This window comes from Microcaecilia unicolor, chromosome 1, assembly GCF_901765095.1.
Source record: "Microcaecilia unicolor chromosome 1, aMicUni1.1, whole genome shotgun sequence".
NCBI lineage: Eukaryota > Metazoa > Chordata > Amphibia > Gymnophiona > Siphonopidae > Microcaecilia > Microcaecilia unicolor.
In genome coordinates, this window is record NC_044031.1 from 769,065,033 (window position 1) to 769,081,769 (window position 16,737).

General features: G+C 45.0%; 1 protein-coding gene across 1 annotated transcript in view; it reads right to left on the minus strand.

The window, feature by feature from the left end:
* UACA (uveal autoantigen with coiled-coil domains and ankyrin repeats) overlaps nucleotides 1-16,737 on the minus strand; it is a 146,925-nt gene that overhangs the window by 43,538 nt on the left and 86,650 nt on the right. The window contains 4 exon segments of the mRNA XM_030189816.1: nucleotides 1,683-1,715; nucleotides 1,823-1,930; nucleotides 2,366-2,409; nucleotides 2,412-2,433. Coding sequence (XP_030045676.1) covers nucleotides 1,683-1,715; nucleotides 1,823-1,930; nucleotides 2,366-2,409; nucleotides 2,412-2,433 — 207 coding nt within the window.

Below are 16,737 nucleotides of genomic sequence, written 5' to 3' on the forward strand. Positions count from 1 at the left end.
CCTCGGAACCTCTCCCGTCTCCAAGGATTTATTAAACAATCTTTAAGAGGACCCGCCAGAACCTCTCTGAGCTCCCTCAGTATTCTGGGGTGGATCCCGTCCGGCCCCATGGCTTTGTCCACCTTTAGCTTTCCAAGTTGTTCATATACACTCTCTTCTGTGAACGGTGCTCTATCCACTTCGTTTTCAGGTGTACTTTTGCCAGTCCCTCTCGGTCCTTCCCCAGGATTTTCTTCAGTAAAAACAGAACAAAAGTATCTATTTAGCAAATTGGCTTTTTCTTCATCATTTTCTACATAGCGTTTTGCTGTATCTTTTAGTCTCACAATCCCCTTTTTAGTCTTTCTCCTTTCACTAATATACCTGCCACCAAGAAAATAACCTTCCAGGTCAAGTACGTCAGATGGCAGGAATGCAGAGGCTCGAAAGGAGGTTTCATCAGCTGGGTGAGAACGAGGTTGAGATCCCATGACACAGTAGGAGGTTTGATAGGGGGCTTTGACAAAAGCAAACCTCTCATAAAGCGAACAACTTACGGCTGTCCAGAAATCGGCTTACCCTCTACACGGTAATGATAAGCACTGATAGCACTAAAATGAACCCTTACGGAGTTGGTCTTAAGACCAGACTCGGATAAGTGTAGAAGGTATTCAAGCAGGGTCTGTGTAGGACAAAAGCGAGGATCTAGGGCCTTGCTGTCACACCAGACGGTAAACCTCCTCCATAGAAAGAAGTAACTCTTTTTAGTTGAATCTTTCCTGGAAGCAAGCAAGACTCGGGAGGCACCCTCCGAGAGACCCAAGGAGGCAAAGTCTACGCTCTCAACATCCAAGCCGTGAGGCCAGGGACTGGAGGTTGGGATGCAGAAGCGCCCCCTCGTACTGAGTGATGAGGGTTGGAAAACAGACCAATCTCCACGGTTCTTCGGAGGACAACTCCAGAGGAAGAGGAAACCAAATCTGAATGGGGGCCAGAAAGGAGCAATCAGAATCATGGTTCCGCGGTCTTGCTTAAGTTTCAGCAAAGTCTTCCCCACCAAAGGTATGGGAGGATACGCTTACAAGTGGCCCTCCCCCCAATGAAGGAGAAAGGCATCCGACGCTAGCCTGCCGTGGGCCTGAAGTCTGGAACAGAACTGAGGGACTTTGTGATTTATCTGAGTGGCAAAAAGAACTATCAAGGGGGAGAAAATCGCTGAAAACGGGCGAAGAAACAACAAAAAGCGCAAGAGGGAATCCTGGGCAGAGAAGCAGCAAAGCAGCGTTCCCGAACCATGGAAAAAAGAAGACTGACGAGCACGCTTGCGTTCGGGCGGTAAGACCGGCCACGCATGCGCGGTGCACGCGGGAGCGCGAGGCTAGCAACTTTTGTTGCTAGGGAAGATTTTCCGCTCCTGGCTGCCGTTGGACGTCACCCTATCAGTGAGAACAAGCAGCCTGCTTGTCCTCGGAGATAATATACAGTACTTATGTAGGTGTTTATTTCAGTAGGATTTAGCACAGCAGAGCACCAGATAATTCATATTCAAATTTAAATCACTATGTGGGGCTGAATCCAATATGAATATTCGGTACAGCCCTAGTTCTTACAAAGAAGATATCAAAACCCCAGAGCCAACACTGACATCTAGCTAGAAGCTTTCGATAGATCAACAGGAGAGCAGTGCTGGATATGTTTCTTACCTCATTCTCAAGGTCATCTGTAACCATCTGCTCCTGCAAAGAAAGCACAGTGCAGCCTAAGTCTTAGAGCTGTGCGACAGGAAGAAGTGCTTCCAAACACTACTCAAATCATGGCGGAAGCTTACAGATTACACTCACACCTGACCTAAGCTGTAGCTGTAGCCCTTTATTCTGTCCAACAGAAGTCTCTGCTCCTGTTGGGTCTTCCACAGCCGCTCTTTCAGGTCCTCGTTCTCCATTTCCAGATCCTACAAATACACCACAGGAGTACTACTTGGTACCTACAGTATCTGGAACTGATAGCTGCCTGTCAGGATCCAGTATTTTTTATTTTTGTTACATTTGTACCCCGTGCTTTCCCACTCATGGCGGCTCAATGCGGCTTACATGGGGCAATGGAGGGTTAAGTGACTTGCCCAGAGTCACAAGGAGCTGCCTGTGCCTGAAGTGGGAATCGAACTCAGTAGGTAAGCAGAAATAGGAATTTAAAGCCAGAGCTTGCCGATGCATAATTATCACAAGCACACAGTGATAGTCCCCGACACTGCAACATATAACACCTAACCTATGTCACACATTCATAGTGTCATGCATGTAAGGATATAAAATCTAAAGATTTTAACAGGCCTGTGCGGCAGGCTGCTGGCAAAAGAACATAATGAAATTTCTGGAAAGTGAGTCACCTGCACTCTGTGCATTGGCCTGGAGCTCTTCACCCTACCTTCTCCTGGGAATTCTGCTGTTGCCATTGCTGGGACAAAGAAAGAACAGTTTTATTTATAGGAAAAACAGTCCCAAGACTAATCCAGCACATATGCAATAAATACACAAAAGCATACTTGATTGCCACTTGACTATACTAAGTCAGAGGGGAAAAGAACAAGACAGCTCCCCCCCCCCCCCTTCCAGGCTGATAAATTTAATTTTTAAAAACTGCCCATTTTTACTTAATTTTTTATTTTGTACTTTTATACTTAATTGCATTTTATAACCCACCTATACCTAAGCGGGAGTACACCCAAAACATTCATATTCACAAAATATACAACACAGAGAGGCATATTTTCAAAAGCACTTAGACTTACAGAGTTACGTGGAGTGGCATCTTTGATAATACTACTACTACTACTTATTTCTATAGCGCTACTAGACGTACACAGCGCTGTACACTTGAACAAGAAGAGACAGTCCTTGCTCGACAGAGCTTACAATCTAATTAGGACAGATAAACAGGACAAACAAGAGATAAGGGAATATTAAAGTGAGGATGATAAAATAAGGGTTCTGAACAAAGTGAATACGGTTAGGAGTTAAAAGCAGCATCAAAAAGGTGGGCTTTTAGGTTAGATTTGAAGACGGCCAGAGATGGGCTTGACGTACCGGCTCAGGAAGTCTATTCCAGGCATATGGTGCAGCAAGATAAAAGGAACGGAGTCTGGAGTTAGCGGTGGAGGAGAAGGTTGCAGATAAGAGAGATTTACCCAGTGAACGGAGTTCCCGGAGAGGAATGTAGGGCGAGGATGAGAGTGGAGAGGTTACTGAGGAGCTGCAGAGTGAATGCACTTATAAGTCAATAAGAGGAGTTTGAACTGTATGCGCAATCGGATAGGAAGCCAGTTAAGTGACTTGAGGAGAGGGCTAATATGAGCATGACACTTGCGGAATACTCTCACAATTGGCAAGGCATAAATGCAAATTATTAATGTAGTGAAGATAGGGTGGGAGGGCGGCCAACAGATAAACTACTCATTACCGTGAACAATTCTGGATTACACACGTAACACAGTTAATCCAATGGTTTAAATGCGGAATTAGAGTGGTTCTACTCTTATTTAAAGCTCAATATTCAGTTCAGTCCTAGCTTCCTGATTGGTCCATGTCAGTTAAGTTTAGCCCTTTAAATTGTGCACTAACACGTGTAGCCGCCATCTTGACGGACTTAGAATCCTCGATCAGTCGCATGTTAGCATAGCATTAGTAAGAAGTAAGAAGCATTTAAAAATGTTCTTGCTCCTACCACAAATTGCTAATAACAAAATTGCATATACCGGGAGGAATTAAGAGGTAATTTATATGTTTATATCCAGGGGGGCATCCTTGAAAAAAAACGTTCCCGAAAGTGAAACATGACTCATGTTGGCGCAACCATCCCTCTGAGGCCGACATTCCCTTATGCTGAAAAGCTAAGTAAACATTACTACCCAACGGGACAAGTAGGATAAGTTAACAAAATCAACAATAGAAAATGTGATATACAAGAACAGTTTTGAACGCAAGAGTAGCGTTAGTGAGTCAGTGATGAGCCAGGGTGCATTTAGGCATAAACCGCAAGCAACTGGTATGCTCAATCCCCCCAAACTGAGGCCCTGTGATAAACTATACTAGTATAATCATAATAAGGCACACTGAATTCAGCTGCAAGGTAAGCACTAATATTAGAACTAATTACAATTGACTTGGAAGGAGATATCTTGCTTACAAAAAACCTTTAGATCTGATTTCTGATTGATTCACGTATAGAATGCTGTCCACTCATGCGTTGCATAGAGTGCTTAGGCACGCCCCACTCACAACAGCCACACAGCTGTCATAATTAGATGTGCCTACCTTTTGGTGCACGATGTGGTTATGCACAAATATTTTATAAAATGGTTTAAGTGCACCCTCAAGCTGTTCAAGAATAGTGCTAAGCAGCATCTTTGGAGCACCCTAAAATGAGGTTGCCAATTTATAGAACTGCCACCAGCATATCAGTAGATTTATTTGTATTTTTTATTTTAGTGCCATCCTAGCCTCCCAATTGTTGGTGGAGTAACATTAATAAAACTCAATTTGCCATTTAATTAAAGAATTTACACCCGGATTTATGCAGTTAATTTCAGAGTTAACTGCATTCACCTGCCTTTTCCAAAATTGGAAGCCAGCTGGTACTTAATGTTAGGCCCAGCAACCTGATGCTTCCCGTTTCCAATGCTAGAGAGAGAGGCTGCGGGCCAGGTGAGAAGAAGAGTGTTTTCATTGCAGAAGTCAAGGCAAGTTCCAAGGGCTGCAAGAGGCAGGGAGAAGGAGCGTGAGAGGGAGTACACAGAGGAGAGGTGCTGGGAGAAAAAGGAAGAGAGAAAGATGTGGACCGTAGGGAGGGGTGGGGGCTGTGGGAGTGCAGAGAAGTGCTGGAAGAAAGAAGAATAAAATGCCAGACTACAGGAAGTGGAGAAATGCAGGAAAAGGAGTAGTTAAACCGCGTTAAAAAATTTTTAACACATTAAATTGTTAATTGCGTTAATAATGTGTTAAATGTACAGCCCTATTCAATTTCTAGAAATACACTACAAGAGTCTGCAACCTTTCAATTCAGAAAAGCCACTTCATGGGTTTTGTCTTCATGCAAAACAAAGCCCCAATCATCTCTGAGTATGAATACTTATGCAAATCTCGTCTTCCCCAATCATCCCCAGCACCCTCTCTCCTCCTCAACCTCCTTCATGCCCAGAAGTCAATCTCAATCCCCCCACCCCCAATTTCTTTTACTTATCTCCAGCAAGGACCAAGCCCCTCACTGTCAAAACCAGAAGATGTCACCATATTGTCCTGAAGCCTGCATACTGATACCACTGACATGCTGACATGTTCCTGCAGCCGGCACATACTGATACTTGCATGCCAACACCTTTCCACGGCCCACATATATTGATGATGCCACCTTCTCAAGATCGCCGATGATGCCGATACCTGCCTGCCCTATAGCCAGAAACTGTCATAACATTTATTTAATGGAAGCTGGGAGTGCATTCAAGTGCTCAGTCGAATCTTTTTAGAGAGAGAGATATCTCTGCACGAGAAGATCTTATCTAGGTCCTTCATAGCCATTCTGCCAAGAGCATACACTAGTGGATTAGTGGGTTGAATTTATCTACTACTTCCATTATTTCTTCATCAAGAAGGAAACTGATTTTCCAGTTGTCAGAATCTTTGTCTTTCATAAGGTGCAGGTCCATTTTAAGACAACGTTCCTTGATCTTGATAATCATATTTAGGTGCAGAACAGCAGAGTTTTTGTCATCCAACACTATCATGTGCAGAAAGCTAAATGTACTCAAATTATATGCACAAAAAACCTGCGCAGCAAACTGAGCTAAGATATTTGCATTCAAAATAGCACATATTGTTCCAGTGACGTCAGTGAACAGCATGGTTGCGCAAGTCCAAATTTCTGGGGCAGACTATGCTAAATCTCTCAGCAAGATGAATACCCACCTGGGAGAGAGTGAGTCTGAACACCACTCCCCCTGCGGAGGCACTGGATGCTGTTACCAAAAATATAGGTCACTCCAACCATGTATTCACACGTCCCTTTTTTTTTTTTTTGACTACTAGATGACTGAGTTCATTGGCCTTCTCCCGGGGGAAACGTGTCGGCAAACTCCACTACACACAACGTTCCGCAAGTGCATGCTCATGAAGAGTTTGTAAGAATCTATAGGAGATTAAGTATAACATTCTGGAAGTATTTTTTCCCAAAAGACTCCAAGGTCCTAGCCTCTCTCCATGGGGGCACCAAAGAGTGAGTCTTTACACTCTTGGCCCTTGACAGCAGATCTCCCACACTCTTGGCCCTTGAGAGCAAATCTCCCCACTATGGAATGTTAAGGAAGCTGGAGTTTCTCAAATCCTGGTGCCTTCTAGACTATATACATAGAGTTGACCTTCTTTTTTCACCTGCTATACAAAAAGGAGGGTCTACCACTAGAGAATGTCCAACGTTTTGCTTCTGGCTCATTCTCAATTTCCAAATGAAATGGAATGGAATTGACCATCTCCCAAAAAGATAACAGACAAGATCGCTGAGGGAGATTTTCATCTCTCTGGTAGTAGGGAAGAACTGAAAGTAGATTGGTACATCCCTCCTCCAAGTAGGCTTCTGGATATTCTTCAGATACCCAAGAGTGCTCAGCATTCAACTAATAAAAGTATTCAGGGGCCTTTGGTGAGTCAAGGAAGCTTCTTCTCCCAAATGGCTGAAAAGAGACATCACTGCAGTGTGTCCCAACCCCAATAACCTTGATGACAATGGTATAGATGCATGACCTACAATCAACACATGGGTCTTGAGGATGAGGATGCAACACCTCAAGACTCAGAATCGATACTCTCAAAGCCATAGCATCTTCCCACAGAAGTGTTCCATGCGTTCTTTGAAATCAGCCCATGAGACTCTCGAGGGCTGTCATCATCAGGGGCTCACTTAGTGCAGTCACATCCTTCTGAGACACTTGAGGTTTTCGCTTGCTGGAAGCTGGGGCATTCCCTCCAATGTAAAGATGTGTGAGCTGCCTCAAGTTGAGTGTGCTTCAAGGGCACCAGTGTCCGTGATGCTGGGAGTATTGAGGCATTGCGATACGAGCAATATCAGTGTTGGTGTACCTTACCCTCTGCCTGACATCCTGCATTTGTATCCCTCGGTGCCAATGAGGACAAAGCCTTCCTCTTCCTCAGGAGAGAATTGAAAAATGCCCAATCCCAATGGCCTCTGTTGGGGACATGGAGACCTGTGACCCCAATGCTGAAGTCAATGGACTGGACTAATTTGTACCAAAAACCCTTTCACTCTGCTTTTCAAGACCTCTGATGCCCCTCCTTGTATCAGTGAAATGAAGTTCACAGAAGAGGAATTACATAAGTATTGCCATACTGGGACAGACCAAAGGTCCATCAAGCCCAGCATCCTGTTTCCAACAGTGGCAATCCAGGTCCCAAATACCTCGGCAAGATCCCAAAAAAGTACAAAACATTTTTATGCGTTTTATTCCAGAAATAAGCAGTGGAGTTTCCCACCAGCCTACCCACCTCCTATTCCAATTCGTTGCCTGCTGTTCCAGTTTTAAGCCTCCAGTCCCGGCTTTCCTGCCCTACCTGTTGCTTAACACCTCAGTCACTACATAGGCACCCGTAACACCTCAAATCACTACTTATGGCCCCCATAGACCCATCCTCTGCCCTTGCCGGCTGTCACCTCACCTAAATCTTTTCCCCCTCCCCACCGCTGTAATACCGCACAAACTCACTGCCCTCCAGTCCCTCGCACTCTCCCGTCCTGCTCACTTCTGCAATAATACCCTACCCACCCCTGTCCCCCACCACCTCACCATCCCTACTGTCCCTCCTCCTCCTTCCTAGCTCTCAACCTTCAACACCTCCTTCCTGCCATGAACCCTTCCACATTCCTCCTAAGCGCATCCCGTCTTCGTCGCCCTACCTCCCCCACCCTCCTCCGCACTCTCTTGCTCCTTCTCCTGCTATCCGCGGGAGACATCAATCCCAACCCAGGTCCCCCACACCATGCAAACGTTTCCACGATATCTCCAATCTCATCTCTATTCCCCTCCTCCCTCCCCTTCTCGTGCGCCCTGTGGAATGCACGCTCGGTCTGCAACAAACTTTCCTTCACCCATGATCTCTTCATCTCCCATTCCCTTCAACTGCTCGCCCTAACTGAAACCTGGCTCACCCATGACGACTCTGCCTCAGTCGCGGCCCTTTCCCACGGAGGTTATCTTTTCTCCCATTCTCCCCGCCCAATTGGCCGCGGTGGCGGCGTCGGGCTACTACTTTCGCCCTCCAGCAGTTTTCAACCTCTCCTCCTACCGCAGTCTCACCGCTTCTCATCCTTTGAATTCCACTCCATCCGTCTATTCTACCCGCTGCCACTCAGAGTTGCAGTCATTTACTGCCCCCCTGATAAGTCCCTCCCTTCCTTCCTTACCGACTTCGATGCCTGGCTCTCCGTTTTTCTTGAGCCCTCATCCCCATCCCTCATTCTTGGTGACTAACATACACACTGATAACTCATCAGACTCATACGCTTCTCAGTTCCTCACTCTAACCTCCTCCTTCAACCTCCAACTGAGCTCCACCACCCCTACTCACCAATCTGGCCACTGTCTTGACCTTGTCCTCTCTTCTACCTGCTCACCCTCTAATTTCTGCGCCTCAGCACATCCTCTCTCTGACCACCACCTGATCACCTTCACACTTTATCACCCTCCCCCTCAGTCCCGCCCAACACTAACCACTACTTCCAGGAATCTCCAGGCTGTTGACCCTCCCACCTTATCCTCTAGTATCTCTGATCTCCTCCCTTCCATCATGTCCTCCGAGTCTGTAGACAAGGCTGTCTCCACTTACAATGCCACTTTCTCCTCTGCTCTGGATGCCCTTGCACCGTCCATATCCCGTCCCACAAGGCGTACTAACCCCCAGCCCTGTCTGACCCCTTGCACCCGATACCTTCGCTCCTGCGCCTGATCAGCTGAACGCCTCTGGAGGAAATCTCGCACCCATACTGATTTCATTAATTTCAAATTCATGCTATCCTGCTTCCAGTCCTCCCTATTCCTCGCCAAACAGGACTATTACACCCAATTGACTAATTCCCTCAGCTCTAACCCTCGTCGTCTCTTCGCCACCCTTAACTCCCTCCTCAACGTGCCCTCCGCTCCACCCCCCATCCTCACTCTCTTCTCAATCACTGGCTGACTACTTCCGCGACAAGGTGCAGAAGATCAACCTCGAATTCACCACCAAACCATCTCCTCCTCTTCACCCTATAACCCACTCCCTCAACCAACCAACCCAGGCCTCCTCCTCCTCTTTTCCTGATATCACCGAAGAGGAAACCGCCCATCTCATCTCCTCCTCGAAATGCACCACCTGTTCCTCAGACCCCATCCTCACCAACTTACTTAACATCATCACGCCTACTGTCACCCCCCCTATCTGTCATATACTCAACCTCTCTCTCTCCACTGCAACTGTCCCTGACACCTTCAAACATGCTGTAGTCACACCACTCCTCAAAAAACCATCACTAGACCCTACCTGTCCCTCCAACTACCGCCCCATTTCCCTCCTACCCTTCCTCTCCAAGATACTAGAACGCGCCGTTCACAGCCGCTGCCTTGATTTTCTCTCCTCTCATGCCATCCTCGATCCGCTTCAATCCGGCTTTCGCCCCTTACACTCGACAGAAACGGAACTATCTATAGTCTGCAATGACCTGTTCCTTGCCAAATCCAAAGGTCACTACTCCATCCTCATTCCCTCCTCGACCTATCCGCCGCTTTTGACACTGTCAATCACAACCTAATTCTCGCCACACTGTCCTCATTTGGGTTCCAGGGCTCTGTCCTCTCCTGGTTCTCCTCTTATCTCTTCCACTGTACCTTCAGAGTACATTCTCATGGTTCTTCCTCCACCCCCATCCCGCTCTCTGTTGGAGTTCTTCAGGGATCTGTCCTTGGACCCCTTCTTTTTGCAATCTACACTTCTTCCCTGGGCTCCCTAATCTCCTCTCATGGTTTCCAATATCATCTTTATGCTGATGACACCCAGCTTTCTCTCTCCACACCAGACATCACTGAAACCCAGACCAAAGTATCGGCCTGCCTATCCGACATTGCTGCCTGGATGTCCAACCGCCACCTGAAACTGAACATGGCCAAGACCAAGCTTATTGTCTTCCCTCCCAAACCCACATCTCCTCTCCCTCCACTCTCTATCTCAGTTGATAACACCCTCATTGTTCCCATCTCATCTGCCCGCAACCTCGGAGTCATCTTCGACTCCTCCCTCTCCTTCTCTGCGCATATCCAGCAGATAGCCAAGACCTGCCTGTTCTTCCTCTATAACATTAGCAAAATTCGCCCTTTCCTCTCTGAGCACACCACCCAAACTCTCATCCACTCTCTCATTACCTCTCGCCTTGACTACTGCAACCTACTCCTCACTGGCCTCCCACTTTGCCATCTATCCCCCCTTCAGTCCGTTCAGAACTCGGCTGCACGTCTTATCTTCCGCCTGGACCGATATACTCATATCACCCCTCTCCTCAAGTCACTTCACTGGCGTCCGATCAGGTACCGCATGCAGTTCAAGCTTCTCCTATTAACCTACAAATGCACTCGATCTGCAGCCCCTCCTTACCTCTCTACCCTCATCTCCCCTTACGTCCCTACCCGTAACCTCCACTCTCAAGACAAATCCCTCCTTTCAGTACCCTTCACCACCACCGCCAACTCCAGGCTCTGCCCTTTCTGCCTCGCCTCTCCCCATGCCTGGAATAAACTCCCTGAGCCCATACACCAGGCCCCCTCCCTGCCCATCTTCAAAACCTTGCTCAAAGCCCACCTCTTCAATGTCGCCTTCGGCACCTAACCACCATACCTCTATTCAGGAAATCTAGACTGCCCCCACTTGACACTTCGCCCATTAGATTGTAAGCTCTTTTGAGCAGGGACTGTCCTTTTATTAAACTGTACAGCACTGCGTAACCCTAGTAGCGCTCTAGAAATGTTAAGTAGTAGTAGTAGTTTCCCAAAGTCCATTTTAATAATGGTCTGTGGACTTTTCCTTTAAGAAGTCGTCCAAACCATTTTTAAACCCCCGTTAAGCTAACCGCCTTTACCACATTCTCTGGAAACGAATTCCAGAGTTTAATTACACGTTGAGTGAAGAAAAAGTTTCTCTGATTCATTTTAAATTTACTACTTTGTAGCTTCATCGAATGCCCAACAAGTACTAGCATTTTTGAAAAGAGTAAACAGTGCTTCACGTCTACCCGTTCCACTCCACTCATTATTTTATAGACCTCTATCATATCTCCCCTCAGTCGTCTTTTCATCAAGCTGAAGAGCCGTAGCTGCTATAGCCTTTCCTCATAGGGAAGTCGTCCCATCCCCTTTATCATTTTCGTCACCCTTCTCTGCACCTTTTCTAATTCCACTATATCTTTTTTGAGATGTGGCGACCAGAATTAAACACAATATTCGAGGTGCAGTCACACCATGGAGCGATACAAAGACATTATAACGTCCTCATTTTTGTTTTCATTCCTTTCCTAATAACATTCTATTTGCTTTCTTAGCCGCAGCAGCACACTAAGCAGAAGGTTTCAACGTATCATCAATGACGACACCTGGATCCCTTTCTTGGTTGGTGACTTCTAACATGGAACCTTGCATTACGTAGCTATAATTCGGGTTCCTCTTTCCCACATGCATCAGTTTGCACTTGCTCACATTAACTTCTACTACTACTACTAACTACTAATCATTTCTGTAGCGCTACTAGACACAGGCAGCACTGTACACATATGCAGGTACTTTCTCTGTCCCTAGAGGGCTCACAATCTAAGTTTTGGTACCTGGGACAGTGGAGGGCTAAGTGACTTACCCAATGTCACAAGGAGCTGCAGTGGGAACTGAACCCAGGTTGCCAGGATCAAAGCCCGCTGCACTAACCCTTAGACCACTCCTTATCTGCCATTTAGAAGCCCAGTCTCCCAGTCTTGTAGGTCCTCTTGTAATTTTTCACAATCCTCTCGCAATTCAACAACTTTGAATAACTTTGTGTCATCGGCAAATTTAATTACCTCACTAGTTATTCCCATCTCTAGGCATTTATAAGTATGTTAAAAAGCAGCAGTCCAATCACAGACCCCTAGGGAACCCCACTAACTACCTTTCTCCATTGAGAATACTGACAATTTAACCCTAATCTCTGTTTTCTATCTTTTAACTGTTTTTAATCCACAATAGGACACTACCTCCTATCCAATGACTCTCCAATTTCCTCTGGATTCTTTCATGAAGTACTTTGTCAAACACCTTTTGAAAATCCAGATACACAATATCAACCGGCTCACCTTTATCCACGTTTGTTCACCCCTTCAAAGAAATGTATTAGATTGGTGAGGCAAGATTTCTCTTCACTTAATCCATGTTGGCTTTGTCTCATTAATACATGCTTTTGAATATGCTCTGTAATTTTGTTCTTAATAATAGTCTCTACCATTTTGCCTGGCACCGACTTCAGACTCACCGGTCTATAATTTGCAGGAGCTCCTCTGGAACCTTTTTTAAAAATCAGTGTTACATTGGCCACCCTCCAATCTTCCGGTACCACGCTCGATATTAAAGATAAATTAAATATTACTAAGTTCCACAAGTTCATTTTTCAATTCTATCAGTACTCTGGGATGGATACCATCTGGTCCAGGAGATTTGCTACTCTTCAATTTGTCAAATTGACCCACTATAACCTCCAGGTTTATAAAGATTTCATTCAGTTTTTCCAACTCGTCAGTTTTGAATACCATTTCTAGCGCTGGTATCTCTCCTCAATCTTCCTCGGTGAAGACCAAAGCAAAGTATTCATTTAATCACTCCGCTGTGGATTTGTCTTCCCTGGTTGCCCCTTTTACCCCTTGGTCACCTAGCGGTCCAACGATTCTTTTGCCGGCTTCTTGCTTTTAATATAACTAAAATAAATTTTTACTATGTGTGTTTGCCTCCGACGCAATCTTTTTTTCAAAGTCCCTCTTTGCCTTCCTTATCAGCACTTTGCATTTGACTTGACATTCCTTATGCTGTTTCTTACTATTTTCTGTCGGTTCCTTCTTCTATTTTCTGAAGGATTTTCTTTTAGCTCTAATAGCTTCTTTCACCTCACTTTTTAACCATGCCAGCTGTCGTTTGGTCTTCCTTCCTCCTTTTCTAATACGCGGAATATATTTGGCCTGGGCTTCCAGGATGGTGTTTTTGAACAGCATCAACGTCTGATGTAAATTTCTGACTCTCGCAGCCGCTCCTCTAAGTTTTTTTTTCACCTCATTTTATCATAGTCTCCTTTTTGAAAGTTAAACGCTAATGTATTAGATTTCCTGCGTATACTTACTCCAAAGTTAAGCCGCATTGAGCCTGCCATGAGTGGGAAAGCGCGGGGTACAAATGTAACAAAAAAAAAAATCTGATCATATTATGATCACTGGCGACCCCAGCACCATTACCTCCCGCACTAGATCATGCACTCCACTAAGGACTAGGTCTAGAATTTTCCCTTCTATCGTCGGCTCCTGTACTAGCTGCTCCATAAAGTAGTCCTTGATTTCGTCAAGGAACTTTACCTCCCTAGCATGTCCCGATGATACATTTACCCAGTCAATATTGGGGTAATTGAAATCACTCTAAAATATCGGAATAGGTAGAATATTAAATCCACAATAATCCAAAAACAATTCTACAATTAATTATGAGTGTTCAAGGGTAGATGGAAATCAATTGAAAAAAGGTGGAGAAAAAAAAGACCTCAGTGAAAACCGGATACACCTCTTTGTAAAGGACACACCTTTTAATTAGAGAGGGAACCTCTTAATCATTAGTCTTTTAAAAAAAACTCCACTTTATTAACTTTCATATTTATCATGCCATCTCACCCTTATAAACATTCATATAGGGCGGACACGCAATTCTTCATATCAAAAAAAGTCCAAATGTATAAAGATACTTACCTTGGACGGTGGTTATTTCCATCTATGCAACTTCACGAAGTATTTTTCTTCTATTTCTCTTTATCTTTATCTTATCTTTTAATGAATCCCGACAGGGAAACCCTGTTTCGCCACTGTCCGGCTGCTTCAGGGGAAAATATGTTAGTTCAACACCTCCAAGAACAATTGACTCGCCAGCATACTGTCCTCTGGCTTCTACATAGAAATGGCGGTTTCTATGTAGAAGCCAGAGGACTGTATGCTGGCGAGTCAATTGTTCTTGGAGGTGTTGAACTAACATATTTTCCCCTGAAGCAGCCGGACAGTGGCGAAACAGGGTTTCCCTGTCGGGATTCATTAAAAGATAAGATAAAGATAAAGAGAAATAGAAGAAAATACTTCGTGAAGTTGCATAGATGGAAATAACCACCGTCCAAGGTAAGTAATCTTTATACATTTGGACTTTTTTTGATATGAAGCATTGCGTGTCCGCCCTATATGAATGTTTATAAGGGTGAGATGGCATGATAAATATGAAAGTTAATAAAGTGGAGTTTTTTTTAAAAAGACTAATGATTAAGAGGTTCCCTCTCTAATTAAAAGGTGTGTCCTTTACAAAGAGGTGTATCCGGTTTTCACTGAGGTCTTTTTTTTCTCCACCTTTTTTCAATTGATTTCCATCTACCCTTGAACACTCATAATTAATGGTAATTGAAATCACCCATTTTTATTGTGTTGCCCAGTTTGTTAGCCTCCCTAATTTCCTTTAACATTTCTACATCCATCTATTCATCCTGGCCAGGTGGATGGTAGTATACTCCTATCACTATCCTTTACCATTTTACTATGGTGCCTGTAATGCTTGGGACCTGATTATGAGTATCCATAATGGATATGGTCCTGTTATACTTGGCATATTTCTTAAAACCACTGGGAGTATTTTTCTATGACATATTAGGAAAAACAACCACAACCCTAGGTACGGATGGGGAGAGGGATCTTGGGGTGATAGTATCTGAGGATCTGAAGGCAACAAAACAGTGTGACAAGGCGGTGGCCGTAGCGAGAAGGTTGCTAGGCTGTATAGAGAGAGGTGTGACCAGCAGAAGAAAGGAGGTGTTGATGCCCCTGTACAAGTCATTGGTGAGGCCCCACCTGGAGTATTGTGTTCAGTTTTGGAAGTCATATCTTGCTAAGGATGTAAAAAGAATTGAAGCGGTGTAAAGGAAAGCTACGAGAATGGTATGGGATTTGCGTTACAAGACGTATGAGGGGAGACTTGCGGACCTGAACATGTATACTCTGGAGGAAAGGAGAAACAGGGGTGATATGATACAGATGTTCAAATATTTGAAAGGTATTAATCCGCAAATGAATCTTTTCCGGAGATGCGAAGGCGGTAGAACAAGAGGACATGAAATGAGATTGAAGGGGGGCAGACTCAGGAAAAATGTCAGGAAGTACTTTTTCACGGAGAGAGTGGTGGATACTTGGAATGCCCTCCCGCGGGAGGTGGTGGAGATGAAAACGGTAACAGAATTCAAACATGCGTGGGATAAACATAAAGGAATCCTGTTGAGAAGGAATGTATCCTTGGAAGCTTAGCCGAGTTTAGGTGGCAGAGCCGGTGGTGGGAGGCGGGGATAGTGGTTGGGAGGCGGGGATAGTGCTGGGCAGACTTATACGGTCTGTGCCACAGCTGGTGGTGGGAGGCGGGACTGGTAGTTGGGAGGCGGTGATAGTGCTGGGCAGACTTATACGGTCTGCGCCAGAGCTGGTGGTGGGAGGCGGGGCTGGTGGTTTGGAGGCGGGGATAGTGCTGGCCAGACTTATACGGTCTGTGCCCTGAAGAGGACAGGTACAAATAAAAAGTAGCACATATAAATTTATCTTGTTGGGCAGAGTGGATGGACCGTGCAGGTCTTTTTCTGCCGTCATCTACTATGTTACTATATGTATGTAACCAATCCAAATGCGATTGTGGAAAAACTACCACAATCAATCCAAATGCAATTGTGGAAAAACTATCTAGCCAGTTCCCACAGCTAAGAGAATATAAGAACATAAGCTTTGCCATACTGGAACAGACCGAAGGTCCATCGAGCCCAGGATCCTCTTTCCTGGTTTGGCCACTGTTGAAAACAGGATACTGGGCTTGATGGACCTTAGCTTATGAACTAAATGCTAGAGATGCCCATATATTCCTATGGGCTTATCATTAGAACACACTAAAAGAACGTGCCTTTGTAAAAGACCCCCTTAATTACCTCACTAGTTACTCCCATCTCTAGATCATTTATAAATATGTTAAAAAGCAGCAGTCCCAGCACAGACTCCTGTGGAACCCCACTATCTACCCTTCTCCATTGAGAATACTGACCATTTAACCCTACTCTCTGTTTTCTATCTTTTAACTAGTTTTTAATCCACAATAGGACAGTTCCTCCTATCCCATGACTCTCCAATTTCCTCTGGAGTCTTTCATGAGGTACTTTGTCAAACGCCTTTTGAAAATCCAGATACACAATATCAACTGGTTCACCTTTACTCACATTTGTTCACCCCTTCAAGAGGGCCTAGCGGGCCATGGAAAACTTTTAACTAAGGTGTATTACCAGGAAGACATATGATGAACAGTGCAACACTCAAAAAAAAGTTTTAGTATACAGGCTGGTGAGCATTTCTGTGCAGGCTCCATCAGATGAAGTCATCCAGATGTTAGAATATATTATT